The sequence below is a fragment of the Euprymna scolopes genome, chromosome 12 (genome assembly GCF_053919585.1).
Source record: "Euprymna scolopes isolate OS-2025 chromosome 12, ASM5391958v1, whole genome shotgun sequence".
NCBI classification, from domain to species: Eukaryota; Metazoa; Mollusca; class Cephalopoda; order Sepiida; family Sepiolidae; genus Euprymna; species Euprymna scolopes.
The window spans coordinates 150,052,546-150,080,407 of record NC_136493.1 but is presented as its reverse complement, the minus strand read 5'-3'; the positions used below and the strand labels follow the sequence as shown (position 1 = coordinate 150,080,407).

At 32.4% G+C, this 27,862-nt stretch overlaps 2 protein-coding genes across 10 annotated transcripts in view; one reads left to right on the top strand and one right to left on the bottom strand.

Annotated features, from left to right (window-relative positions):
• Positions 1 to 27,862, bottom strand: part of LOC145291545 (uncharacterized) — an 84,155-nt gene that overhangs the window by 29,619 nt on the left and 26,674 nt on the right. Inside the window, exons 2-3 of one of the 2 annotated variants that reach the window (XM_080137556.1) lie at positions 12,532 to 12,640; positions 211 to 5,995 (exon numbers count right to left, since the gene is read on the bottom strand). In XM_080137556.1, coding sequence (XP_079993682.1) covers positions 5,418 to 5,762 — 345 coding nt within the window. In that variant the 5' untranslated portion in view covers positions 5,763 to 5,995; positions 12,532 to 12,640 and the 3' untranslated portion in view covers positions 211 to 5,417. Of the gene's footprint in view, positions 1 to 210; positions 5,996 to 12,531; positions 12,641 to 27,862 lie in introns of those variants that run through there. The other variant, XR_013869456.1, reaches the window with a different exon arrangement.
• Positions 1 to 27,862, top strand: part of LOC145291542 (uncharacterized) — a 459,128-nt gene that overhangs the window by 428,506 nt on the left and 2,760 nt on the right. For 4 of the 8 annotated variants that reach the window (XM_080137547.1, XM_080137549.1, XM_080137551.1 and 1 more), the window contains one exon: positions 14,765 to 14,786. The exons of the other annotated variants lie outside the window; for them this stretch is intronic. In XM_080137547.1, coding sequence (XP_079993673.1) covers positions 14,765 to 14,786 — 22 coding nt within the window. The remainder of the gene's footprint in view (positions 1 to 14,764; positions 14,787 to 27,862) is intronic. 8 annotated transcript variants of the gene reach the window in all.

Genomic DNA, 27,862 nt, shown 5'->3' with positions numbered 1-27,862 from the left:
TTTTTTCTTATCTCAGACATGGCGTGTTTAAGTGACCTCAGAACCCGTTTCTAAGCTGCTCGTATAATTGGGGTGCAATCTCTCTGCCATCTGTTTTTTTTTTTCTTTTTTTTTGTTTTTTTTGCACAATTTCAAATTAAAGGAATTTTTGTTATTGTAAAAAGAATTGGCATCATATTTGGTTTGACGTCTGTTTTACATGCTGGCATGTGTTGGATGGCTTTTAAAAAACTGACTTCTGAATTAACCTGTCTCTGACCAGGTTTTCATTTATTCCTCTTTCTAAAAGAAGATTAAATATAAACATTATTAAAAAGGTGGTATAGCCATGTAGTAAGAACGAATGCAAGTTCTTGGTTCTTGATGTAGAACAGTTGAGGTAACAGGGTTAGTTCAAAGGGGAAGGTCAAGGAAAACATGGAAGGGGTTGATAAGAGTGAATTTGAGAAATAGAAGTATAGATAATGACGTGGCCAGAGATAGTTTGGAAGTCAGTTTTCAAAAGCCATCGAACACATGCCAGCATGTAAAACAGATGTTGAACTATTACTACTAGTAGTAGTAGTAGTACTACTACAACTACTAGTGATGGTGGTGATTGCATGTGTTGTTATTGACAATACACACATAAAAATTGAAATTGCTTAAAATATCTCAATAATGGTATATATATATATATAGCTTGATGATCTAAGAAAGAATCTTTTTAAATTTTTTAAAATCTGACTTATGATTATTTTTTATATATATTTGAATATTTAAGACCATATGCGTTTTTTGTCACATTTTTTACATAACTTTTTCAGTAAAAATGTATCTTTGTTAAGCAATGAAATTTGCCATATATTCTTGTACTTTTGTATAAGGAATCTAAATATGGCACTGAAAATCTCCAGAAATTAATGGTTTCCAAGTAAGCTGCGGTAAATATGCATAAATATGTTGCACTACTATAAAATTCCATGTATCCATTAAAAGAAGTTAGAGAACTCAAAGTTGAATTGTAATACATTTTATATACAAGAAACTGAAATCCAATACTAGAACTGTTGAAAAATGAATATATTGCAAGATTTCTTTGGTATTATTGTAGATTAAAATCTGCTAAACTGCCTCCACCCAAAATATGTAATTCTCTTTTTTTTTTAAAGACCATTACATATGATATAAAGCAAAAAACTTAACAGAAATTACAAAACAAAAAAAAAAAACAGAAAAATATAAATTTAATATAAAACTTTAAAATAATGGTAAATTTCAGGTCCATTCTATCGTTTTAGGTCAGTTAATGATTTTTTTTTATTTATGGAAAATAAACCCTGTGAATTTTTTGTTTTTTATTTTAAACAATTATGTGTGTTTTAAGAGGGTCTTTGTCTGAGGAGGAGGAGGAGGTTAGTGATACGATTAATGACAATTATGTATGAACATCCTGAAAAAGTGGCAGAAAGAAAAACAATTATTTTAGAGTGACAGATTAGTTTTACATATAATGTAAACTAATCCATCATTTTACCCGGCCATTTTGGTGTTTTAGAGCAGTTAATTTATTTTTCTATGACAGACAAACCATGTGCATTTTTTAAGTAGTGCAGGGTTTTTTTTTTTTTTTTTTTTTTTTTTAGATAATTGTATGTGGTTTTAAGATGATTTTGTAAGGGGGGCTTGCCACTCGGACTTAGAGTTAGTGGTAAAGTTATGAAAGGATTTTTATTCTGAAGTGGGTAGAATTCAGACTTAGGGTTAGTGATAGAGTTAAAAAAAATTTTGAGGTGGAATTTCTCACTCAGATTCAAGGTTAATGGTACAACAGGTCCAAGTAACTCACTTTTAGGAGGTAGGCTCGTCACTCGAACCTAGATTTAGTGGTCGTGTAATATAAATATACTAACTTTTCAAATTGAAAAAAAATATCAAGGAATAACAGAGAAATAGAACTTTGAAGGGTTGGTGGAATTACTATTGGATTATTTTAGATAAGATGTTTGAAAAAAATCTGAATTTTTTTAAGAAGTATATTTCTTTTTATTTTAATATTGAAATGAATTGCATATTTATTTTATGTATTTATTTTTTTTTTTTACATTTATTTATTTATTTTTTTTTTACCAAAATGCTCACGGTGACATAAATAAATCTACAATATTTACATTTTGTCTACATTTCTGAGGTTGACACAGTTTGAAGGTCACTAAGTTAAAGAAAAATTATTATTATTGATAATCATGCAGTATAGCTAACAGTTGATATATATATAATACCAAATGCATTAAACTCTCATTTCCTTGTATAATTACCTGTATAATTTTTTAAGTTGAAACTGGTTGTATGATTTATTATTCCTGGATTTGTTATCATTAATTTCATTTATCTGAACTCCAGTCTATTGAAAGCGTATGCTAGCATTAACCTTAAGTCATGGAGTGCTTTCCTGTCAGATTAATATGAGCTTTTTTATTCTACATTTTTAAAAATATATTTTAAGCCTGATATTAGCAACCACCTCCAAAGCAATTGGATACCATCTTTGACTGGTGTTCAAGTAAAACAAATGTAGAAATAATAAATTTTACACCAAACTCCAAACCCTGGTGCAACTTGCACCCCTGTGTCTGTTTTGCGAGTACTTTAATGAAATATGCTTTGACAAACGTGTAGCACTTGTGTCCCCTCAATGTAAATATCCCCAACTAACCTGACAAGCAGCAAAATTCCACCCCTTCACTACTGAGGTTCTAAGATGCCGGGAAGCTTTCTACTCTAATAGTTTCTTCCCTCAAACTGCTAAACTTCAGAATTTCCTCCCTGTTTCGTGCTTCTCTGACATTATTAACATGTTGAAATTTAAATGCCCCAGTAGATATGGTTCCAAATACGTCCCAAGTGGAAGTATGCCTTGTTTGGAGTGAATAAGAATAAAAGAAAAGAAAAAAAAGTTTCAACATTTAAAAATTATGCAGGTCGGTAGAAAATTAAGTTTTAATACACTTTTTTGTTTGTTTTTGTTTATTGATTTCTTGGTTGTTACCTATATTTCATGATTGCCTCTATTATTATGATAAGTATTTTACTGCAATTAACGTTATGATTCTACAATAATCTACTTATAAGCATCCAACATCTAACTGCACACAATTAAAAAAATTGTAAAGGAAATGTTTTTAAAAGAATAATATTTAGCGAAGTTAAAATTCACTTTTGAATTTTTTAAAATTTTATTTTCCTATTCCCTGAATCCTACATTTTCTTTGTTTTCTTTTTTAGGTTGTTTTATGGGAAAGAGATGTTTTTTTTTTGTTGTTGTTTTTTTTTTTTTGGTTTATTTTTATTTCATTTTCTTTTTTCTCGTTTTTAATTTCCGGTTAGATTTGTTTTTGAAGAGAAAAAGAAAAAAAAATGTAAAATAATTTTCTTTTGTTTCTTTCAAATAAACTTTTTTTGAGAAAAAAAAAAAAACTTCCAGAAATGAACGTTTGAAATAATTTTTCCTTTTTTTTTTCTCCAAAACTTTTAAAAGAGAAGCAAACAAATCGCAGAAGTCTCTAAGCGATTATATTATAAGATAAGCAGAAGTTTGGCACAGAGCCATATGTATAAGGGTACCTAGTGGGAACCACATTCACAAGTATCAGTTTACATAAGTTAAATTACGACAGGTGATAAATTGCCGATGAAATTGCCTGCATATGTCATACAGGGTGGTCCAAAAAGATGTATCCATTTTATTATCGCTATCATTTCTACGAAATCTAACGCAAGATCTGGTAACAATGATTTATCAAGATGAAGCAACGCCGCATTGCTCCATTCAATGCTTTTAGTACGACTTCCCTGATGATATGCTTGTATCTCGTCGTATAACTCTAACCGTTGGCCAACACGTTATTCAGATTCATCCATTTTAGATTATTTTCTGTGGGGATACCTAAAAGATAATCCCAAAACAATTGCTGTGGTCAAGAATAACATTTGAACAGAAATGAAGAGAATTCCCCATTACATGTTGGATAGAGTCATTAGAAACTTCAATGTGTGAGTTGCCACAGTGATTCAGTGTCAACGAGCTTGGACCAAGCACATAAATTATTGAGCTGTGCTCACTTGTGTCCCCTCACTGTACATACTGCCAATAAATCTAACAGGCAACAAAATCCCACCCCTTCACTGTTAAAATCCTTAGATGTGGGGAAAACCTAATACTTTCTTCCCTCAAACTGCTAAACTTTGGAATTCCCTCCCTGTTTCCTGCTTTCCCGACTGTACTGACCTGCAGAAGTTTAAATGTAATATGAAGAAACATCTTATTGCTCAACTCCCCACAGTCCTCTGTTAGACACAATCCCAAAGAGTAGCCCCTTATGTCCAACTGGCCATGTCTTGTTTGGGGTAAAAAAAAATTTAAAAAAAAAAAATGGTTGTCTATGGGGAAGAACTTATGCCACATAAAACTTACATGTTTGTAAGACAGCTATGTTAAAAAAAAAAAATGATACATTTTTTTTTTTTAATGTTTTTTAAGATGAGCAATTTGTATATTTATTTATTTATTAGCGGACTGTTATCCTCATCTTTATAGTTGTTGTTTCATAACATTTCAGCCAACGTTTCCTCTGGCATTCTTCTCTACAATTCCAGATGAGCATTGTTTGAAGATAGCAGTTTTAATCCTATCCAAAGCCAGCCAGAGGATTAGTTGGCCAAAACGTGGTGAGACAACAACAACTATGGAAGGTGGTGATTGCTGATGATACAGGTCAAGAGAAGGAGTTGGCCGAAATGTGGTGAAACAGCAACTATGAAGATGAGGATGACAATCCACAAATAAATAGAAAGTTCTTTTAATAATGTCAATTTATTACAAATAGTTATATCTTTTTGGACCACCCTCTATATTTTAATGATCCCAACTATGATTCTCATTTCTCTTGTTATTTCTACAAAATTTTGGATGTTGTAAGCTCTGACCTTCTTCGAGTACATCTTCTCAAACTTGAGAATGTTTATGTTGAACTCGGAATTTTGAACTGAATCTTTTATTTAATCCACTTGGATGGATTGTTCTTATTCTTGGGTTGAATTCTTAATTGTGATATTATTCCACATAAAACTTGCTAATTTCTAAAAGAGATTTATGAAAGAAACTTGCAATTTGTTCCTTCCAATAACAAATGCTATATTTACATCTTTTTGGACCATCCTACAGGATAGAACGATAAATTTGTCACATAAAGAAAACAGCACTACAGCTTTATTTTTAAACTTTTATTGAAAACAAAATCAATTCAGGTAATTTGATTATGTAGTAGAACTGACATCTATCCAATGTTCCAGCTTTTAGCTTCAATCACTGGCTCGATATGAGTCCGGAATTGGGAGCATGCCTTTTCCACAAGCACTGGTGGGAGCTTGGTGAATACTCAGCAGATGGCGGCAATCAGGCTGGCTTTGGTGTTGTGGGAGGTCATGTTGGTGATGTTCTCAACATATGACCAAACGAAGTTCAGGTCAGGGTAGAAGGGGAGCAGTGAGAGAAGGGTATAAAGTTGTAGCACTCCTTGTGAAGCCTGGGTCTCTTTGGACTTGTATGCTGGCGCCGAGTTCTGCTGCCATACCCAGGGTTTGCTAGCGGCCACCTGATTGCACCAGGGGATCACCCCACTCTTCAGCACATCCAGGTACACTTTGGTGTTGACTTTCAAGCCGACTTCAAAGATGTGAGGTGGCATGATGTGGTCCTCACTTGAAACCACACCAAAGACCATAACTGTGGGTTGTCTGATGTGTTGAGCTGTGCCCTCAAGCGTTGAACCATTCGGATTTACATTTTGAGGGTGTTGGCAACGGTCCTGTTGTCATAATTTAGATCGGTAGAGAGCATAAGTTGTACAGTGGTGCATCTCCGATCTCGCTCGTTGAACATTGTGTCACTTTCAGACATGATAGGAGCTCCTATCACTCTTGGGATTTATACACAACTGGCTAACTAGTAGATAGTCTGCAAGAAGAAAAGAAAACCGATTTTCATCAAACAGAAATGGAATCATGTCTTCTTTTCTAGGGCGAAAATTTTATCGTTCCACCTTGTATATTATTCAAATAAAATGAAAACTCATGTGTGTAAGTGATAAGACACAAATATGAATGGATGAAAACGATTCTGTAGAGATGAACAATATATATAAGATTGGTTTAATAAGTTTACAACTATAAATGAGAAGTGAATAATTGTCTGTTGCTAAGCCAATTAAGATAGCATCCATCATTTTGAATTTTTGTTATGATCGAAAGAGGGGTAAATAATCCTTCCTTAGTCTCTCTTATCTCTCTTGCCATATTGATCATACTTCAAATGTCTCTTGGACAGGAAGATAATTTTAAAAGACAGAGTTATCTCCCTTTAAACAGATTTTCTAGCTAGATAAGTATATCTTAAAGTGATTGATCGCTATGGTTCTGTAGAGATTATTGTTATGACAGTTTTATTTATATATATGAATTTAGGATGTTTTGACCAACAGATTTTCCGGACAGTTATTTTTCATGGAAGACTCCTACTCCTACTATATGACACCTGTGACCCATTGGGTCACCAACTACTATCTATTCTACTTTGAATTCATAAAAAAAATAATAAACTGTGGCATATCTTTTAAAAACATTCCTCCTGTTAACTAAACTTCTAATTTGCTAACTTCACAACTAAAAATAAGTCTCTTTTACTTCAACACTTATTTATTCATTAGAAGTAGTCACACAGGCCAGCATCAAAGATTTCTCTTTGAGAACAACTTATGGAATTCTCTGGAGCCTGAGTGACATGTCTCCTCAGATTTCCAATATTCTCCACTTCTTTTGATAAGCATTGCAGATGAATTTGCATTATCATAACAGCCACTTACCATTAATTTTTCATTTGCAGTGACCATTGGTCTTCACTGGAATTTGGGTGGCAAAAAGCCATTGGTCTTCACTAGAATTTGGGTGGCAAAAAGCCTCTCCAAGGTCCCAGTCCTCTTTGCACTCATCCAGCGGAGGTCTGGCTAGTGCTTTCTCTCCTCGGTCTTTCCATTCTCCTGGACCCTCCTCACTTATTTGGTGTGCCGTCAGTTTTTAGTGACACACACACACACAAAAAAAGAATTGAGAGGCAGGTAGAGGCACAGAGGGTACTACGAATTTTCACACAAGTTATTGTTAATGGCAATAATCAGTGGTGTTCCCTGGATTCTAAGTGACAACAAATCTCCTCAGATTTCTAACATTCTCTCCCTCTTTCAAAAATCACCACAAATCCTTTTGCATTATTGTAACAGTTGTTTACCATTGATTTTTCGTTGGCAACTACAGTTAGTCTTTTTTGGAATTTGAATGAAAATAAGTCTTTTCAACGGTCCATCCTTGTCTGCATCATTCCAATGTTGCTGCTCTTTTCCTTAGTTTTTCAATACTCTTTAACTCTTCACGACAATTTAATGTGGTTGGTGTCATCCTGTGTATGTGCTTCATTTTTTGGGTAGGGGTCAGGTTATGGGATTTTTGATAGTTTTGGTTCTCTTGGGCTCATATGATGTTCTTTCTGTATTTTTTGTTCTATTTCTATTTCAACTTAACTGCAGCTTGTTAGCGTTCATTGGTTATGCAAATTGTTACTATTATTATAATTATTATTATTATTTTACATAGAAGTATAATTCTGATATAAAAGTAAAGAGACTTATTTTGCAATCTAATTTATCGTGTTCTTTGTGTATATGTTGGATTGTGAGTATTTATATAACGAGCGTATATACGTGCGTTCGTGCACATCTAGTCTATATAAATATGTGTGTGTATGAAACTGATGCTCGTGTATCATCTTGTGGTTAAAAATGTGTGTGCATGTGTGTGTGTTTACATACAAACAGACTTCACATAACATGGATAAGGTAACAGTCATTAGTTTGAGACGGACTCAACAAATATGACATAAGCACACAATGACCGTTTGATAACGGACTACTAACATTAGATTGTGGCTCCCTTCATCTCTTGAACACTGCAAGAAAATATTTCACTATGAAGCAGTAACAGCAGGACTTTTTGTTTTTTCAATCCCTTTCTTTCCCGTAAGTTTTTACATCAGCTCTTCGTTAGTTCAGTCGAATGCTTCCACGACTGACAAAAGTCACCGCCTCTCGTGGACAGCTTCCTCGTTCTGTGACTCTCACTTGTATCTCTAGTCTATATATCAAAACCTACTCTTTCTTTGTTTCCAGAACATTTCATTGTTTATTGTTTTTATAAAATTGAATTCGTAAGTCTATTTTATTACATAAATATTTCAGTAATATTTTATTCATAAACATCTAAGTTAAATTAATCTAAGTTAAAATTCCTCCATTAGATATTTAACATAAATATTTTAGCTAAACATTCCTTTCTTTTAAAGCATTCTCTCTGCATATCTTTTTCTACATAAAAGTTGATAACTCAATAATAATCGTTCAGACCTTGGGCATTGCCTGTCAATACATAACAGATATTACACTGTGATCATAGCAAAAAGGCTATACATAACATATAAAGGCACATGTATGTAAAACAGTCTGATTTTGAACAGTAAAAGCCACTTTTTCTGTAAGCACTCACAGAAACATTAAGACTAAATGAGACAGAATATATATAGATAGCTAAGAGAGAAATGGATAAACTGTTCAGTTAATTAAAAATTACGGCTGATCAAAGCAATTAAAATAGACTTTTTTCAAACCTAACTCAATCCCAGAATAAGATATATTTTAACACATATTTTGTGGTAAATATTAGTGGTATGTGTATGTGTACAGTTAAAAGTAAAAAACTGCAAAACAAACACCCACAAAGTTGGTTTATTCTTAATCTATAAATTTTGGCATATCTGTACTTATTATGGTGCAAGGAAAAAGGCATCGCTAGCAGTGGGAGGGGAGGATATTTGAAACAAATCAGTTCTTTCACCGAACACAAAAAAAATATTGTAAAACTACTGCAACCTGATGATGTTAGTGAAAAAAAAATAATGTGGTCCACAATGTAGGATGAACCAGGATAATTCCAACCCTAACTTTACAAAAATGGCAGCCAAAGACAAAATAATAGTTTTTACTAAAAGTAAACTTTACACACACACACACACACACACACACACACACACACACACACACACACACACACACACACACACAGGTCAAAACAGTTTAATATGTAAAAAAAATTGAACTCAGGGTCATTGAAAAAAACATGTTTTTAATCAATTTCAATATTTACGAAAAAAGGGGGCAATTCCACCCCCATCTTCCTTCCATTCCCTTTGCCTCCTTTGAGCATCAAAAGTGTAAATAACAATATAACTGACCTACAGTGTCTTTTCAAAGGCACCTAACACAAACAAAGCCAACTCTACACCACATACATGGTAGCCTAGCCTATTGTTTGACTGAAATGTTTTTGAAGAGGTTTCTTGACTGGGTTGACGGAGTTTGTTCATCATTGTCATCATCATCACGATGGAGTGACTGGTTTGACCAGCCCTCATCTCTGTCCCCGATTTGTAAATCGTCATCAGAGATGGTAGCATGTTCTTTCTTTCCCTTTCCATTTCTCTTTACTTTCTGCTTTCTTGCTGAGGAAGTTTCATCTTCATCGTTGTTGCCAACTCAGGCTGACCATTTTGGCTGCCAATCTTCATCACTTTCGGTGTCACAATTGAACTCTAGCTCGAACTCATCAGCAGATATCTCCACTCTTGATTTTGTCCCCTTTCCTTTTCCCTCCCCCCTTTCCTTTTCCCTCCCCCTTTCCTTTTCCCTTCCCTCTTCCCCCTTTTTAGCTGTCCCGAGTTTTGCTCTTTTAGACTACCTTTCGTCCTCTTGTGCCATCTTCTGAATTCAACAGATGTCAGACTCTCCCCATATATCCTGGCAACTGTTTTGCTAGCATAATCCTTCAGGACTCCACAGAATGACTGTTGGGAAACTCCCCCCCCCCCGCCTAGGGGAGGTGGATTTCCCCCAAGAGGTATAGATGATAAAACCCACCTGTTGACTACACTAGGTTTGAAATAGAAAGCTTGAGTGTTTCAAAGCGAAGAAAAAAGGGTAACAAAATGTGTCAGATTAAGAAAGCAACATCTTGACTCTATGATCTCATCATAAAAAGTGTGAAAGGTGTATTTACTTGATGGATGGAGTAGGATGATGTTTTCAAGCTTGAAGCAGTCAAATTTCTCACCAACATGCCTTCTGGAAAGGAAATGCTATTCAAGGGAAGCAACTCTATTAAATGGACAACTCAAGTTGGGGATGAAACAGCACTCCTGACAGCAGTTATTTCCCATTATATTTAAAGGGGGTAGAATTCCCCCGTGAGTGGAATTACCCTGGTTCACCCCTACATAAGCACCTAATTTCTTTTAGATAAAACCACTTGCACTAAGGAATATACAAAATACATTCTATGGTTTCCAAGTGAGTACTCTTACTCCCCTCCCTGCCCCAAATATACGATATGAAATCAAAATCATAGGTTTAATCTGTTTTGGGCTGAAATTAAACTTGTATATTTGCACTTATTATACCATGCTGAAATTTATGTAGGAAGAAATTCTTAATATGAAATGGAAGGATGAAGCCATTCTTAACATGTGGAAGGGAAGGTGTTTCGTAACTAATGGGTACTATTATTTAAAAAAAAAAAAAACCTGGTCCAATAAGTATATATTTGCACTAAAGATATAAAAAACATTGTATATTTTTAATATTGTGTAAATGGAGTAAATCCCCCCCACTCTGATTAGGTGATCACGTGAAGAAAAAAGGACAGAAATTATTGGGTGATTAGTTTTTTATAAGAAACTAAATATTAAGAAATAGGAGGGAAATGTATCAAGGATGAAATGCTTCAGAAGAAAACGGAAATTTCGAACTGGCAATGTATAATTTGAAAATATATTATCAATACCGATATCTGGATGCCGTTGTTACACCAGAGCAGAAGTGAAAATGTTGTTTAGGGTTTGTATTACTATACACATAGATTCGAAAAAGTTGTCAAAAAACAAATATATAACAAATAAATGTTATCAAAGACAAGATAAATTACTTTTCTACCAAACTGGATATAATTTTCGTGTTTTTATTCAATTTAACATGTTTATTCAGCTCGAAAAGCATACAGTATTTACCGATGTATTGGAAAATTCAAAATGGCGGCCGACTCTCACTTTAACACGGTAAGTTCGGGGAAAAGGTGTTATAAATAATAAACTAGACAAAATACTATTAAAAAAACACAGAATATGTCAAGTTATGTCACGGTAACATATATTGAGCGAATTTCTAACAGTATTTTGTCTAGTTTATTATTTATTACACCTTTTTCCGAACTTACCGTGTTAAAGAGAGAGTCGGCCGCCATTTTGAATTTTCCAATATATCGGTAAACACTGTATGCTTTTCGAGCTGAATAAACATGTTAAATTGAATAAAAACACGAAAATTATATCCAGTTTGGTAGAAAAGTAATTTATCTTGCCTTTGATAACATTTATTTGTTATATATTTGTTTTTTGACAACTTTTTCGAATCTATGTGTGCAGTAATACAAACCCGTTGTTTATTTAGCAAGACACAAATTCGGTAATATTAGTAGTAATAGTTGTAGAGAGTTAAGTATATAACAAGTAAACATAATGACGGATGCACACAGACACACAGATTATGTCATGCTGTCTCATTGTTTTTCTATCTTGCTGTCTCTGCTGGTCTCTGTCTGTTTCTCTCTTTCTCTCTAGTGTAAACATTATCAGGACATGCAGAATTTGTTGCTCTTTCTCTCTTCTCTCTAATGAAAATGTTAACAGAAATGTTAATGTAAAAATTGTGTTAAGGTACAAACCAATGAAAATGCTGCATAATAATACATAGATTTGTTGCTCTAATAGAAGCTGGCTGGCTGCCATATTGAACGCATCGAAGACGTATTATGTACTGTTTGCTAAAAGCAGAACATGGAATGACAGAATATGTTTGGTCAATCAACCAAATTGTTGGTATTAGCAGACGTGAAGCAGGGAGCATTTATTAGTTAGCAAAGTAATGGGCCTGATATAGGTGCTGCAAGCACATAATGGTGAAATGAAATAATTACGGTGAAGCACGAGAAGCGTAGACTATGAATAATGACTCCAGTGATGACCGGAGTAGTGAAAGTAGAAACTTAGAGGATAAGTTGCCATGCTACTACATTTAAGAATGTTGTAACTGGGAGAGTGAACCAGAGTGGAGAAATTGTAGCAATTTACAAATTGTAATTAAAATGAATATTAGTGCAAAACATACATTAGATACATGCAGGTAACGTGGCCATTTTGAATTATTCTCTGGCCACAGTGTTTTGTTTACTATGATGTTTTAATTTAATGTTTTTTACTTTTAGACGAGAATAACTGTTTCCATTTTATTGATATAGATAGATAGGTAGGTAGATAGATAGAAGATAGGAAAGATAACTTACATTGACACTGACATGGTTGCAATCTTATCGTCGCTTCAGAGATAGACATCCTGACACAACATTGTTTATTTAAAATATTCACATATCAAAATCTTTTAATATTTTTAAACTGAAATACAGAAAAGAAATTTAATAGAAAAAAAATTTGTAAAAAAAATCAGTCTAACAAAAGGCAAAAAAAATAACTAGAAAAAAAATAATATTTTCAAAAATTAAAAAAATTTGAAAATATGTCTTTTTAAAAACATTGTGTGGAGTCATTTCCTCATGGGCAAAGGTAGTTTTGTGTCAAAAAATCGTCTTGCTCATATGCGAATTGACAGCAAGCATATAATAAATAATCTTTATTCTCAGCAGAAAATTCTGCTGAGAATAATAATAAAAATAATGAAAATAATAATAATAAAAATAATAATAATGATAATAATAATAATGATAATAATAAAAATAATGAAAATAATAATAATAATAAAAATGATAATAATAATAAAAATAATAAAAAAATAATAATAAAAATAATAATAATGATAATAAAAATAATAATAAAAATAATAATAATAATAATAAAAATGATAATAATAAAAATAATAAAAAAATAATAATAAAAATAATAATAATGATAATAAAAATAATAAAAATAATAATACCTTTTGCATTTACTATTAATTAATAATAGTTAAATTTAATGTAGAAACAGGAGTGTAAAAAATTAGTCTTTATACAGTAGATTATAAAATCCACAGCCACATCATTTGGCATTAACCAGTGTCAGACAAAGTATTATTTTATTTATACAAGAGATTCATCGTTCATCAAGGCCTGAAGGCCACTCGAGGATAAGGGTTAATGAGTGTATGGTGATCATTAGGACAACAACTTAGTAATAATTAGTTGTGGAAATGGATTATTTAGGGGGACGGCTCAACAAGAATTGTTTACATTGGACTTGAAGACGACCATATTATAATCAGCTAGAAAGCAGGCCAGCAGAACAGTTCTAAGAAAGAAGCTTTGTTTATGAAATTTTCGTTTAGATTTAGGCACAGATAGAGAGTGGGGAAATTGTTGATAGTGGTTGTGGCTGGATGAGTGTTTTTTGTGGAAGTTTTGGGGGGGGAGACTATCGATTGAAGCTCGTATGAGAACTTGTCATAAAATAATGATAGCGAAGAGACAGGATTGCAACGTCTCTTCTGTGGAAAAGAAGAGGCTATTGCCCACTAGATTTCGAAGCCGGTTTTGAACTTTGTTAATGCATTTTTTTTACAATATGTAAAGTGTCTTCACTTTTATTTTTACTTACAGCGTTTCATATTTAACACCTGAAGCAAACATTGATTTTTGTTTTGGTTTATAACACTATCAAGCGAAAATCTCTGTGATGAACATTAAAATACTAGAATTGACTTTGGTGTTCAGATGCAAAAGCAAATGCTATATAGCGCTACTATTCGAGGCATAGTCAAGTTGAGGTAGAACGGTAGAGAAAATGCTATGTTGTAAAGTTAATGTGACGTCCATGTAGGTTTGATCTTCAGATTCTAAACAAAGTTCTCTCATCCAGAAGAGAGTATTACGGATATATACACAAAATCCATGCATGTATTTGAGTCTTTACAGCAAAGTGGGGAAGAGGGTATCCTGACATATGAAAATGATTAGGAGTAGAGACAGATTAGTTTTGCTTAATAAACGGATATCTGGGAAGTTTACAAGAAAGAATTCTACATTCTCCAGGTTAGTTCTAAACCCTTTGATATTTGTGAAGAGCCTCAAGTTAGATTATTTGCTTGTTTTATGGTGGTGGTGGTGGGGGGGCGTTTGGTTTAAACGTTTCAGGGTTTGTTATTATTTTCATTAATATTACTTTTAATATTTATCTTTGCAATTTTTAATTATATCCTTAGATACATAATAAACTAATGAGACCCATATCTTAACGTTTGCTTGCAAAAACTGAGGAAACAGAATCACAGTAAATTGACCAAAAGATTTTTTCATATGAAATTTATCGACCATATAAAAATTCAACATTTCATAGTATTTAGACCATTTAAAAACATGAATTTACAGTGTTCCACTAATAATATTTATTTGCCCTTCTCTGTCAACTAAAGCAGATCAAGAAAACTATTGCGAATAAAGTGCACAGACATATACCTCCTGCACATCTCTGACATCCCATTCGTTCGACTGGTTAATTTTTAATATTTTCTTTCGTTTCTCTTGACAGAGGTTATCTTTTATAGAAGGAGGTGAGTTGTTTGCTGTTGTATTGGCCGTTAAGGGTTAAAAAAACAGGACAAGTTTAACTTGTATGCACAATGTTTATTTTTTAATTTCTTTCCCTGGTTCACACATTAGTTCTGTTTTGTTCTTTTCTTTCTCAATCTTACTTTTCATATTAGAAAATCAGCTTCTGATTTGCTTCCGAGCCAATCGCACTTGTTATCCCTTTCACTTCCTCTTCACGCAGTTTAATATTGGTTATTGTACTTACGCTTACCTTGATCGCGAGTAGATCCAATATAAAATGTGATAAAGCATACGTAGATATAAGGGAAGAGCATAGACGTGTACGCAACAGCACGTGGTAAGTATTAGTTGATCACCTTAAGCTCATCAGTGCCATTGATTCTGTCTTCACTCTTCAAAAAATTATTTGTTCCACTGATATTGATATTAAAAGTTCACGTTTTTATTTTCAAAGTAAAAACAACTTTCAAATATACTCAGTTGTAGATACACAAGCAACTTCAAAAACGATAACTAATTTGCATATTCCTTTAAATAAAATGAATTCTCATTAATACACCATTTTTTTTTTCTGTTTTATCATTATGGGTGATTGGTTTCATTTATGTATTAAACACAATTTATTTATACATATTTTTTACATTGTGCATAACTGCATTGGATTAGGGGTTAGAAACTTCTACTCCTCCTCCCTCCACAGACACAAGTCAGTGCAATTCCACCAAACAACCTTTTTTCATTTAATATAAAATAGATATTTCATTACAATATTTAATTCCACCATAATGCTTTTCAGTTCCTTAATAAACTCAGTCATTTTATTCTTTGAAAATAACAAAACAAATTTCATGTATTTTCAAATGCAAAATAAAAATAGTAATATGGATTTCAGGGCGGTGAACACTACTCCACTTCCCTCCGAGACTGACTGATATATATATATATATATATATATATATATATATATATATATACTAGCAGGGCTACTCGGCGTTGCCCGGGCCATATAAGAAAATAATGAAGTTGCATTTGACTACACTTGCTAAATGATTTTTGTTTTAATTATTTTTACTCTCCAAAAAATTATATCCGTTTTAAAACAGAAATAATTCACTGATGCCGGCTCATTGCTACGAGTTTGAAATGGGGGGGGGCATGTAAGCAAGAAAAATAGTTTTAAGCAGTAATGATTTAAAAAAAAAATATTTGTGATTTTTGTAATTTGATCTTTAAATCAATCACTGATAAAAAAAAATCCCTCTGTTTTGAGTCAAGTACTAAGCTATTAAGCAAATATTAAATAACACAAAGTACAAAAAAATAAACGTTTTCAAAAATATGTTAAAAATAAAAAAAACAAATGTCCACTTTAAGGTAGGCGTGAATGCAAAATCTGATAGTTATGAGACAACCCTCTAACCCATTTGGCCACATACCCTGACGTTGCAAATTTATGTACTTAACGTATCTGAAAGGTGAAGCAGTTCACACATGCACACATGTTGAAATCAAGAAAGAGACGATTTTACGTGCCCCCCCCCCTTCATCGGATTCTGTAATTGTTAAACTAAAATTACTAATATTTTGTTCTAAATTTCACATACGCGTCAGAGTCCTTTAAGAGCCTATCAGAATAATTATCTGACTTGGATTTCAAAAGTTTTAGCGAGACAAACAGACATGCACACACTCTGAACGGGAAAAGAGAACAAAATATCAGGACTTAAAAAATGATTTAAAAACGACATGGTCTCTGAAAGAAATAAACATTATACCTGTTGTTGTGATAGGAGCAACTGGCTTAATAAAAAAGAACCTTCATAAATACTTAGAAGCAATCCCTGGAAGACCAAGCTGTAACGAAATACAAATAGCAGCCATAAAGGGAACAGAATCTATTCTTAAAAGAGCCCTCGGATATAAATTTAAATCATAACAGAATCAAGTGTTAACTCCAGGAGGGAGCCCCTTGATCTCTTAAAACTTACTGAAGTTAAAAAAGACAAAAAAAAAAAAACCCCAAAAAAAACCCAGACATCTCTCCTTTATATAACAGAATATATATATATATATATATATATATATATATATATATATATATATATACATACACACACACATACTCACACTCATCCCCAGAAACTGCTTAGCTGCATTGAAGCTCTTCAGTGCAACTAAAAAGCAGGTGTCTCAAGCTGAGATTGAAACTCGACCGTCAGGCTGATAGTCAGTGCTTTTAATCTCCATGCTATCATCTGGCACCTGCTAAATGTAAGAAAAATCTTTATGTAAACATTATCAATTGCCTGAAAGCTCAATTTATTTTTAACCAATAAACAATGCCTTTAGCTAGTGGCAGTTGGTGATTTGTTTATGAGAGTTCTATCCAAGAGCAAGGGGAGCATAAAGTCATCCACAGTTTCGCTGTATCACTAGACAAACAGGTCTTGAACCATAATCAGAACTCAACCATCGAGCTTCTAACCCCTTATGTTATCGTTTGGTATCTCTTAGTGTAATTATAATCTCAATGTAGACTCAATGTAAATATTATCAATTGCTGGAGAACTTGAATGTCATTTATTTGTTTATTTTGTTTGTGATACTTTTGAATGGAAAGTATTCTACCCAAACGCTAATTGGGAATAATTTTCCCTCACAAATGCGATACCCTCCCTAGATGTGGAATGACATATATATAATAATAATAATCTCTTAAATTAATGAACAGATCATAAATTTAGGAATATATATTCTAGGCAACACAGTGAATACCATGGGTTTTTTTTGTTTTGTTTTTTTTTGTAAATTTTAACATTTAGACGATATATATATATATATACAGGATGTCTCCCAAAATTTGACGTCATTTTAAATGCCAATATCTTGGAAATTACTCAGTGTATCTTAATGAAACTGCACAAACTTTATGTTGAACATCATACGTTTTATTTGTTAACATTTCAAAAAAAGAAGATTTGTAGATTTTATGACAGATTTCATAATTTTCACAAATGTTCAATATGAGCGCCACCTATGACTCTGCATATGTCAAGTTGGTAATCAAACTTGTGCCAAACACGCTCCAGCTTGTCTTTGGTAACATTCTCTAGTGCAACAGTAATTCTCTTTCTGTTCTTCAACGTTAGCTGTAAAAATTTGAGGTCATTTCAATGAAAATTGCTAAAATTATTGTCTTGCGAAATGACATCAGATTTTTTGAAACATTATATATATATATATATTATATAATATATTTTGTTGTACTCTTAAACTGATCAGTATGAATTTAAGAATGTATATTCTTAGCAACTTGTTAACATGGCCATATATTTTCTGTAAATTTTACCATGTACCCAAACACCCAAGCACCTAAACACTTTTAAATAAATTAAATACAACCAATTTAGTGGAGAAAATTTACAGTTATATTAAGTAAAACAATCTTAAAAGTGTATAAGCATGAATATCAATACTATATATGTGCTTAATAAGATAATGAACTATCAAACATATTATGGAATAGGGTGAATAACATAAGCACGTTATTTATTTTTTGTAAACTTTACCATTTAAGAGAGAGGTCCGCCGAAAACATACCATAATCGTAAAGAAAGAAAAACCATCAAACTTATACCCATCTTGGGACAAGTATTCTACCGGTATATATATATTTCAGGTGGAACAGATACATCGAGAGCATTGCTAAGACTGCTGCAAAGAAGGTGGGCTTTTTCTACCATGCTAAAAAATTAGCCCATGTATGGAGTATTGTTGTCACATGATGTCACATGGTTTGGTGCATCTGCTACTAGTTTCTCACTCCTAGACAGGGTCCAAAAGAGAGTCACCAACCCAATAGGTCCTGAACTGTCATCTAAGCTTTAACCTCTGTCCCATCGACAAAATGTTGCATACCTCTGCCTGTTCTACAAATATTTTAATGGTGGATGCTCTGACGAACTACAAGCCCTTGTACCCCCCCCCCTCAACGTAAATTCCCGTGACAAACCCGACAAGCAGCAAAGTCCCACCCCTACACAGTAGAGATCCCTAAATGTAAGAAAGCATTTTACTCTAATAGTTTCTTCCACAGAACTTTGGAATTCCCTTCCGGGTTCCTGCTTCCTCAACTGTTCTGGCATGCAGAAGTTCCAGTGTAATGTGAACAGACATCTTGCTGCTCAACTCCCTACATAGTATCCCTGCAACTTATGTCCCTGATAGTAGTCCCTTACATCAAAGTGGTACTGTGCCTTGTTTGGAGTGAAAATGTAAAAAAAAAAATATGTATCTAGTTTAATTGTAAGCAAGATGTATCAGTGTGTCTATCGTATCAGTGGTGCAGGATTTGACCATTGAATCAAAGTAGTCTGTCTTCTATCAAGCGCGGAGACAGCGATATGAAAAAGGAAATATTTCTATTATTCAACCAGCAAACATAGTAAACCTCTAGAGAGTGTCGGTCCTCCAAAAAGGGAGTGAACTTTGCAATATTGCTTTAACCTTCATGTTCACAGAGTGCTCTCATTTGGAGGAAATTTTTTTAAATGTTAATTTTTTTTTTACAATATATTAGGTTGGTGCGAAAGTTCTTGCCGAATTTTAAATTTTGATTTCAAGTGATGTATTTTTAAATAAGTTTTCATTATAATACCTTTACTTTATATATCATTTTAAAGAGCGTTTTTAGATTCATCTAATCGTTTAAATGACAACCGTTTCAAAGCAATTATGTCTTCTTTGCAGAACGTTGAATACAAGATAAAAAAAAAAGCAAATTTACACAATTTTCTTGTTTCAATTCAAGCTAGGCTGAAAAACTGTTGAAACAGCTCACAATATCAACAGAGCATTTGGCCCAGGAACGACTACTGAATGGACAGCACACTGGTGGTTTAAGAAATTTCATAGCGGGGACGAGAGTCTTGAAGATGATGAGTGTAGTGGTCGGCCATCTTATGTTGGCAACGATCAATTAAGAGCCTTAGTCAAAGCCAATCCATGTATAACTGTTTGAGAACTTACTTGTGAATTAGACGTAACATGTACAATGATTTCCAACCACGTAATAGAGATTGGAAAAACAAAAATACTTGATAACTGGGTGCCCCACAAATTGAACGACAACATAAAGAAAAGGAAGTGTGATCTTCCCTTCTTTTACGCAACAAGAATGACTTGTTTCTCGCCTGGTTTGAGACTTATGATGAAAAGGGGATTCTTTACAACAGCTGGCAATGCTTAGCTCAGTGGTTAGATGCTGACAAAGCTCGACACTTCCCAAAGCCAAAGTTACACCAAAAGAAGGTCATGATGACTGTTTAATGCGAAACCATTACTGTGGAAAAGTATGTCAACAAATGGACCCAGCATTAGTCAACAGAAAAGGTGCGATTCTCCTTCATGTCAATGTCAGATCGCACGTTGCTAAACTGACTCTGCAAAAGTTGAATGCATTGGGCTATGAAACTGCTTCATCTACCATACTCTCCAGATCTTTCACCAACCGACTACCACTTTTTCAAGCATCTTGACAACTTTCTGCAGGAGAAATGCTTAAAAAACCTAAGCAATATCAATATCACCAGAATGCAAGATTTTTACATTACTGGCATAAATACCATCGTTTTGCGTTGGCAAAAGTGTGTTGATTCTGATGGTGCTTATTAATAATTTTTTGTTTGAGCTGAGATAGGTTTATCTGAATTTAAAAGTTAAAAACTGCAAGAACTTTCTTGTAAACCTGATAATTTAATATCCTCATATAGTTCATCTCAACCAAAACTCATCAATGTGCTAATTTATAACTATGCCATTCTAATTTATAACTATGCCATTCTAATTTATAACTATGCCATTCTAATTTATAACTATGCCATTCTAATTTATAACTATGCCATTCTAATTTATAACTATGCCATTCTAATTTATAACTATGCCATTATAATTTATAACTATGCCATTATAATTTATAACTATACCATTCTAATTTATAACTATGCCATTATAATTTATAACTATGCCATTCTAATTTATAACTATACCATTCTAATTTATAACTATACCATTCTAATTTATAACTATGCCATTATAATTTATAACTATACCATTCTAATTTATAACTATACCATTCTAATTTATAACTATACCATTCTAATTTATAACTATACCATTCTAATTTATAACTATACCATTCTAATTTATAACTATGCCATTATAATTTATAACTATACCATTATAATTTATAACTATACCATTATTCGCAGGATTCAAACATTGAACCAAAGTCAAATTTCACTACTATCTGACGCTCTTATGCAAATTTTTTTAAATGATTATTTTTTTCACATTTGAAAGATAAAACATTACCCCCCCCCAAAAAAAAACAATTAAATTATAGGTGTTAATGTAATTTTAATATTTCAGACGTTCCCTGTCTTTTATCAAAAATATTTTTGTTTAAAATTGAATTAATATTAAATGATTGCAACTTTTATGAAAAATGTAACATTTTCAACTATGTTTAATAATGTAACTATGTATTTTTTGATACCACTTCTCTGCTTTAACATATATGTCAGCTCTGCGTGAAATAGGTTTTTATGTGTGTATCTATATATTATATATGTGTGTGTGTGTGTGTATGTGTGTGTGTGTGTGTGTGTGTGTGTGTGTGTGTGTGTGTGTGTGTGTGAGAGAGAAATGGATGGAGACAGAGATTGATTTGTGCATTGAAGTTCAAAATCTTCTGTAGGTAAATTTATAAAACAATTTTGAACATTTTCTCCTGTCGTTTAATAATCTGTAAATAAAAATGTCTTCCTTAGTTCCACTTTGTAAACTTCATTTTTTTGTTTCACACTCAGCATCTGATAATATTCTTCAAATCTTCTCACTTTTCTCATTTAGAAAAATGGACTAGTAACCCGGATGTTATAATTTTTTACTTCTAATTTTGAAGTCATTCATATTTTAATAACTTTTATTTGGTAACTGTTATTTCACTTTTACTGGTTATATAAAAAGCCAGCCATATTCTTAACCAGAACTGGTGATGGTGGTGATGGCGGTGATGGTGGGGAGGGGGTACTTTTCTTCCAAAGAAGTTCTAGAATATTGTATGGAGGTAGCTAATCTCTTTTCTTTTTTTTAACTTCAGGATGGCAAATTGGGGAGATAACTTATCTAGAATGATCTTTAGTTTGTTTTTTTTTTCAACAATTGATTTTAACAAAAAATTCCCATATTTCTTCTATGTTTTCTTTTTGCCTCAATTTATTTATTTATTTTTCGTCAACCGTTTATTTTTACAAAGATTTTTTTCGACAATAGATTTTTACTTACAAAAACAATAAAGATTTTTTAAAAAATCTTTTTTAAAATCGAAATAAAGAAACCATTTTTTTTTTTGGCTATTTCTTTTCCATTACAAGAAACAACGAAAAACAAAACAAAAAATGCAAGTTCGTTGTTGAAATTCATGAATAATAAAAAAAAAAAACTCCCAGATTTTGGACGTTCTCATACTACTAAGGAATATATTGTGAACCAAGTATTCATTTCAGGTAATTATTCATTAATATTTTTCAGTTTGGTTTTAACAATTTTAATTTTTTAACAAAAAAATTGTTAAAATCAATTGTAGAAACATTTGTTTAAATTAATTTTTGAAAAAAAAAAAAAAAAAAAAATCAGTTGAGATAAGTTACCTTATTTTGTTACATTAAGCATAAAAAATGATCGTCCAGTTTGTTCTGTTGTCTTATAATTCCAGGTTAACATTTTCTAGAGGTAAACTAACCAATGAAGTTTTAACAAGATTAATACAAGAGTGCTCAATAAATAAGTAGAGCAAGATATTCTTTTTATTTGTTTTACATAAGCATTAATATGTCGTTACACATTCATGAGCAGTTATTAGTAACTGACGGAAACATGCTCATAATTGTGTAGTGACATATTAATGCTTACGTAAAACAAATGATGAGTGTATATATAAATAAGTCAATGAAAAAAAGGAACATTACTGAGCACAGTGACATATTAATGCTTATGTAAAACAAATAAAAAATATGTATGTGAGTGTATGTGTGTGTATATATATATATATATATATATATATATATATACTAGCAGTTCAGCCCGGCTTTGCTTCGGCTCTATATATTGTTCATAACTTTATGTGAATATGTATGTGTATATATATATATATATATATATATATATATATATATATATGAAAAAGTTTGACTCATGTCCAGGTAACATACATCTAAAATTTCAAGTATTTAGACCCAAAATTGACGGAGGAGTTTGGTAGAGTCTGCAAAGGTCAACTCTTTCAACCTTTTGGCAGCCAAATTTTCGCCCCAAAATTGATTAAAAAGCTTGCTGCATGTTTGGATATCCTTTATGTAAAATTTAAAACGTTTTGACCCAAAATTTGCTAGAGCCACATTTCCCATGAATGTTCCTATTTACAATGCCTCGCCACAGGACAGAGTTAGACACCAGGGTCGTTTTTTAACGTGGAGAAAAGGAACAAAAATAAAAAATTGTCTCAGTCGTGAAGGATTTCTCCTCCACTGACAGAGAACAAGAAATTGAAGTGCATCATCTGAAGAACAGATAAGAATTTTCAGGTAGGGTGTTATTTGTCATGGATATCGGTGGTTGGAAAGGCGTCTTGTAATTGTTCCTTTCCTGACCCCAGTTTCCCCAACCGTACTAACATGCAAAAATTTAAATGCAATGTAAACAATCATCTTGCCACCTATCTCTCCATTTAGGGTGCCTCCTCTCTATAAATCTGGTCCATATCACAGTAGCACCTTATGCATCCGTGGTGATATAACTTGTTTGATCTGAACAAAAGTTTAACAAAAAACCCAAAAAAACTTATCGTCGGATTTGTTGGTTTTAATCAGTTTATATGATAGAAGCTTTAAATCATTTGTGTCCCCTCTGGTGTTTGCCAGGAATAACTAATGATGAAGAATAGTTTAGAGTGAGTTTCTTAACAATGTGGTAAAATATTTTTAATGAAAGTACATAGCACTAGAATTTCTTCTAGTCAGGGTGGAACGATAAAATTATCGCCCTAGAAAAGACGACATGATTCCATTTCCGTTTGATGAAAATCAGTTTTCTTCTTTTGTTGCAAGCCATCTACTAGTTGGCCAGTTATGTACAAATCCCAAGAGCAATCATGCCTGAAAGTGACACAATGTTCAACGAGTGAGATCAGAAATGCGCCGCTGTACAACTCATTCTGTCTACCAATCCAAGTTATTACATCAGGACCATTGCCAGCATCGTCAAAATGCAAATCCGGACGGTTCAACACTTGAGGGCACATCTCAATGAAGTTTTCGGCCACGGTTATCATCTTTGGTGTCGTTTCAAGTGAGGGCCAAAACATGCCACCTCATATCTTCGAAGTTGGCTTGAAAGTCTGAAGAGTGTGGTGATCCCCTGCTGCAATCAGGTGACCGCTAGCAGATACTGGGTGTGGCAGCAAGACTCGGTACCGGTCCACATGTCCAAAGAGATCCAGGCTTGACTTCAGAAGGAGTGCTACGATTTTGTACCCTTCTCTCAGTATATTTTCTCTAAAATCAAAAATAGTCTTGAACCCTTTTTATTTAAAATTTTCTTGCCTCGTGAGATCTATTATGATCGAAATGGTCTGCACGTCGTAGCAAGATATGACTGTATTTACATAAATAATAAAAACTATAATTTGCTCTCTTTGATTGAGCACTATCAACGACCCATGTTGGAATTCAATTATTCTTAATTTTTGGATATCTTTCTACCTGGAATAAATAACTTTCATAACTTATTACCTAGCTCGAATCACGTGTTGAGAAGATACTAAAAAATCAGTATATATAATCTCGTTAAAATTTTGTATGGATCTTTGTTATGCTAAGGTACATCGAATTAAATATTATGGTATCCATTTGATGCAAAGTTAGGGATTAATAGAGATTAGTGGTTAAAAATGAGTACAAGTTAGACCATACTCAACCGTCAATTTGGCATATAACTTTTGCTTGTTTTAACAAAGTTAAAAGTCAGAGATATATATATATATATATATATATATATATATATATATATATTAGATTTTATTGTGATAGGGATATGCTCAATATTGGGACTAGAAAATTGTTATAAATACTTGAATCATCAGCGTGGCAAGGTATAACTGCACCATAGTCTCAAGACAGAAGTCATGTTGCACTTCTATCCAACATCTTTGTCTTCACAAACACTGAGGCAGTTATATAATGAAGAAAGGGAAAGTTTTCTTAAATGAACAGAGTAAGCCTCTGTAGAATGTTCAACTAAGGGGAGTGAACTTTGTAATTTTGCTTTAATTAAAAGCTTCTCATATTTTCTTAGTGCTCTCTCTACCTTGAAAGTTTTTAAATAATTATTTCTTTATAAAAAATATTTTTTCAATATCTACATACATATACATTTCATCTTAACCAAGACTCATCAGTGTGGCTATTTATAACTGTGTTGCAGTATTCAAACACCGGACCAAAGTTACCTTTGACTTCTATCCAATGCCTTTGCCATGAAAAAAAAAAAAAAAAAAAAAGGATGAATTTTTTTTACATTTGAACAATAAGAAATTGGAAAAATAAGAAATAGAAAAAATAAGAAATATGGAAGACATAAAAATATGTAAATTATGGGCGTTAATATAATTCTTATGTTTCGTCCATTATCAAAAACTATTTTTTTTAATAAAAATTTATTGCATATGTAACTTGACATTTTCAACTTTACACAACACTCTTTTCAAATCTTATTTTTCTCTGCCTTGAATCAAAATAACAGGAATCTATTACATAAAAGGCAGTTGTCTGTGTGTTTGCATGTCTAGCTAAAATTTAAAAATATACAACAAACCTCTACAAAGTTGATATTTTCTTAATCAGCCTGGAAAAATAAGACCTAAATTTTGGAAAAAAGATCCATTCTTTGGGGGTCAAATGGGCATTGGTATCATTTAACGTTATGAAGAATTATATTAACACGATTTTTAATGTTATCACATATGAATATACAATTTTTAATGTTATCATGAATTAACACAGCCCAAGAAATGAGGCAACATTTTTTCAAATTGAAAGGCGCTAACTTCGGATTTAATTTATTGCTTCTTATTTATTGTGATTTCTCTACAAAAGAAGATGGAAGAAACTTAGCTTTAATAGTGCTCTGGAGGAATCCATAATTTTATTTTGTGCTTTCAGTAATGCTCTGAAAGCCTCCTAAGTTTTATTTTTTCACTTTTCACATAAAAAAAATTTCTTGTAGGAGTGGTGGGGAGTAAAAAACTTAACACTATTTCACATTTTCTTTTCAGTTTTTATAGCCACAGACAATACTGGATAGTCCTGCTAGTATTGTTTTAAAATTCAATATAGATATGTAATTTTCCATGTAGAATGAGTTATTAAGTACGGTTGGTTAGTTTGGTTGAAGCTTGATTTTACTTATGAGGGAAATCTTAGAGGAGTCACACTATGCAATGTAAGATTCAGAAAATTAGCAACACTTAAGAGCCTTTTGAGTCCAGTTAGGGACAATGGCTGATTAAGTAAATAAAAATGTCTTTTGGGATAGAATCAAGATATCTTTGAACATGGTCTCGATCTCCATCAAGAATAAAACATTTTCTGTGGGATTATGAATTCAATATTTTTAGATTGCAGTTTTTTCATTTTTCAAACATTTAAGGTATTTAAACGTTTTGTACAAAAATAATGCATAAATCAAAACAATTATAATAAGAAAAAAAAGAAGTATGCAAATATATGAACTATACAATATTTGAAATGATGCAAATTATCTAACATTCTAAATTTGTGTAAATTACACAATTTTCTAAAAATTTTAAATCCGTCAAGTGCATTACTTTAGTTAAATAAAAGAAAAAACTTTTTGACAAAAGAAATGACTGGACATTTTAGTAATTTTGTAATTTATACTTTAATATATTTTTGTTAATGTTGAAATATTTGTTATAATTTCTTTTCCATAAAATAAATGTCAGTTATAAATTATTTAAGAAAAATGAAGTTTTTCCCAGAATTTTAAAAATTGTTGCTTAACCATATTGCATTTATAAAAATTTCCATTAAATTTTTTTCTAACTTTTTATTCCCCTTCCTACTCTCCTTCTTTCTATTTCCTACTCTCCTTCATTTCTCTTACCCCCCCTCTTTTTCATAGCAACAATGGTAACAACTGTATTAACATTTGTAAACCAATAAAATTATACAAGGTGTTTGAGACATCTTTTGAAAAGGAAAAAAACAAAAACTTATATCTGGCTAATGATTGCTGCATTCACAAAATCCCAAAGGTGTTACTAAAAGGCCCTTTTGCCGAATTACAGCTAATTCAAAGAAGCTGCCCCTCACATAACAGTCCATGGGGTTACAATCAAACAAGTTGAGGAGCACAGATTTTGAAACTGACAAAGTTTGTTGAGTTATCAGACAACCACTTCTGGGTTTTCCTTGACCACAATGCACAGCAACTCAATATAGTCATCTGAATTGAGTTCAAGTCGCTTTTCAATTTTGAAGATGTGAGGCAGCAACTTTTGCTGGGAACTCAAAATCCCTCACAGTTTGAGCAACTTCATTTTCATGACACATGGAACTTTGTGTCGACTGTAGGCAAGCAACATGTTCTAAATATTGTGGAACTGGTCCTAAAAACCAAAGCAACTAGATGTTTACAGACATGCTAACTAATGGGAGGAATGCAATTATTATATTTGGGCTGTCACACAGTTTTTTGAAGATGTTTTTAGAAATATTGTGGATTTGCAAAGTAACCTTTTAGGACTTTGAAGAAATCATAGTTCACAAAATAAATCTTGTGGATTTTTCAGTTTATGAACTGACTTTATAGTGCAGTTTATGAGGTAACATTTTGGAAACTCATACAGTTTGCAAAATAATTTTTTAGGATATCATGCAGTTTCTGAACAAATCTTTATGGACATTGAACAATTTCTTAATTATCTTTATGGGTA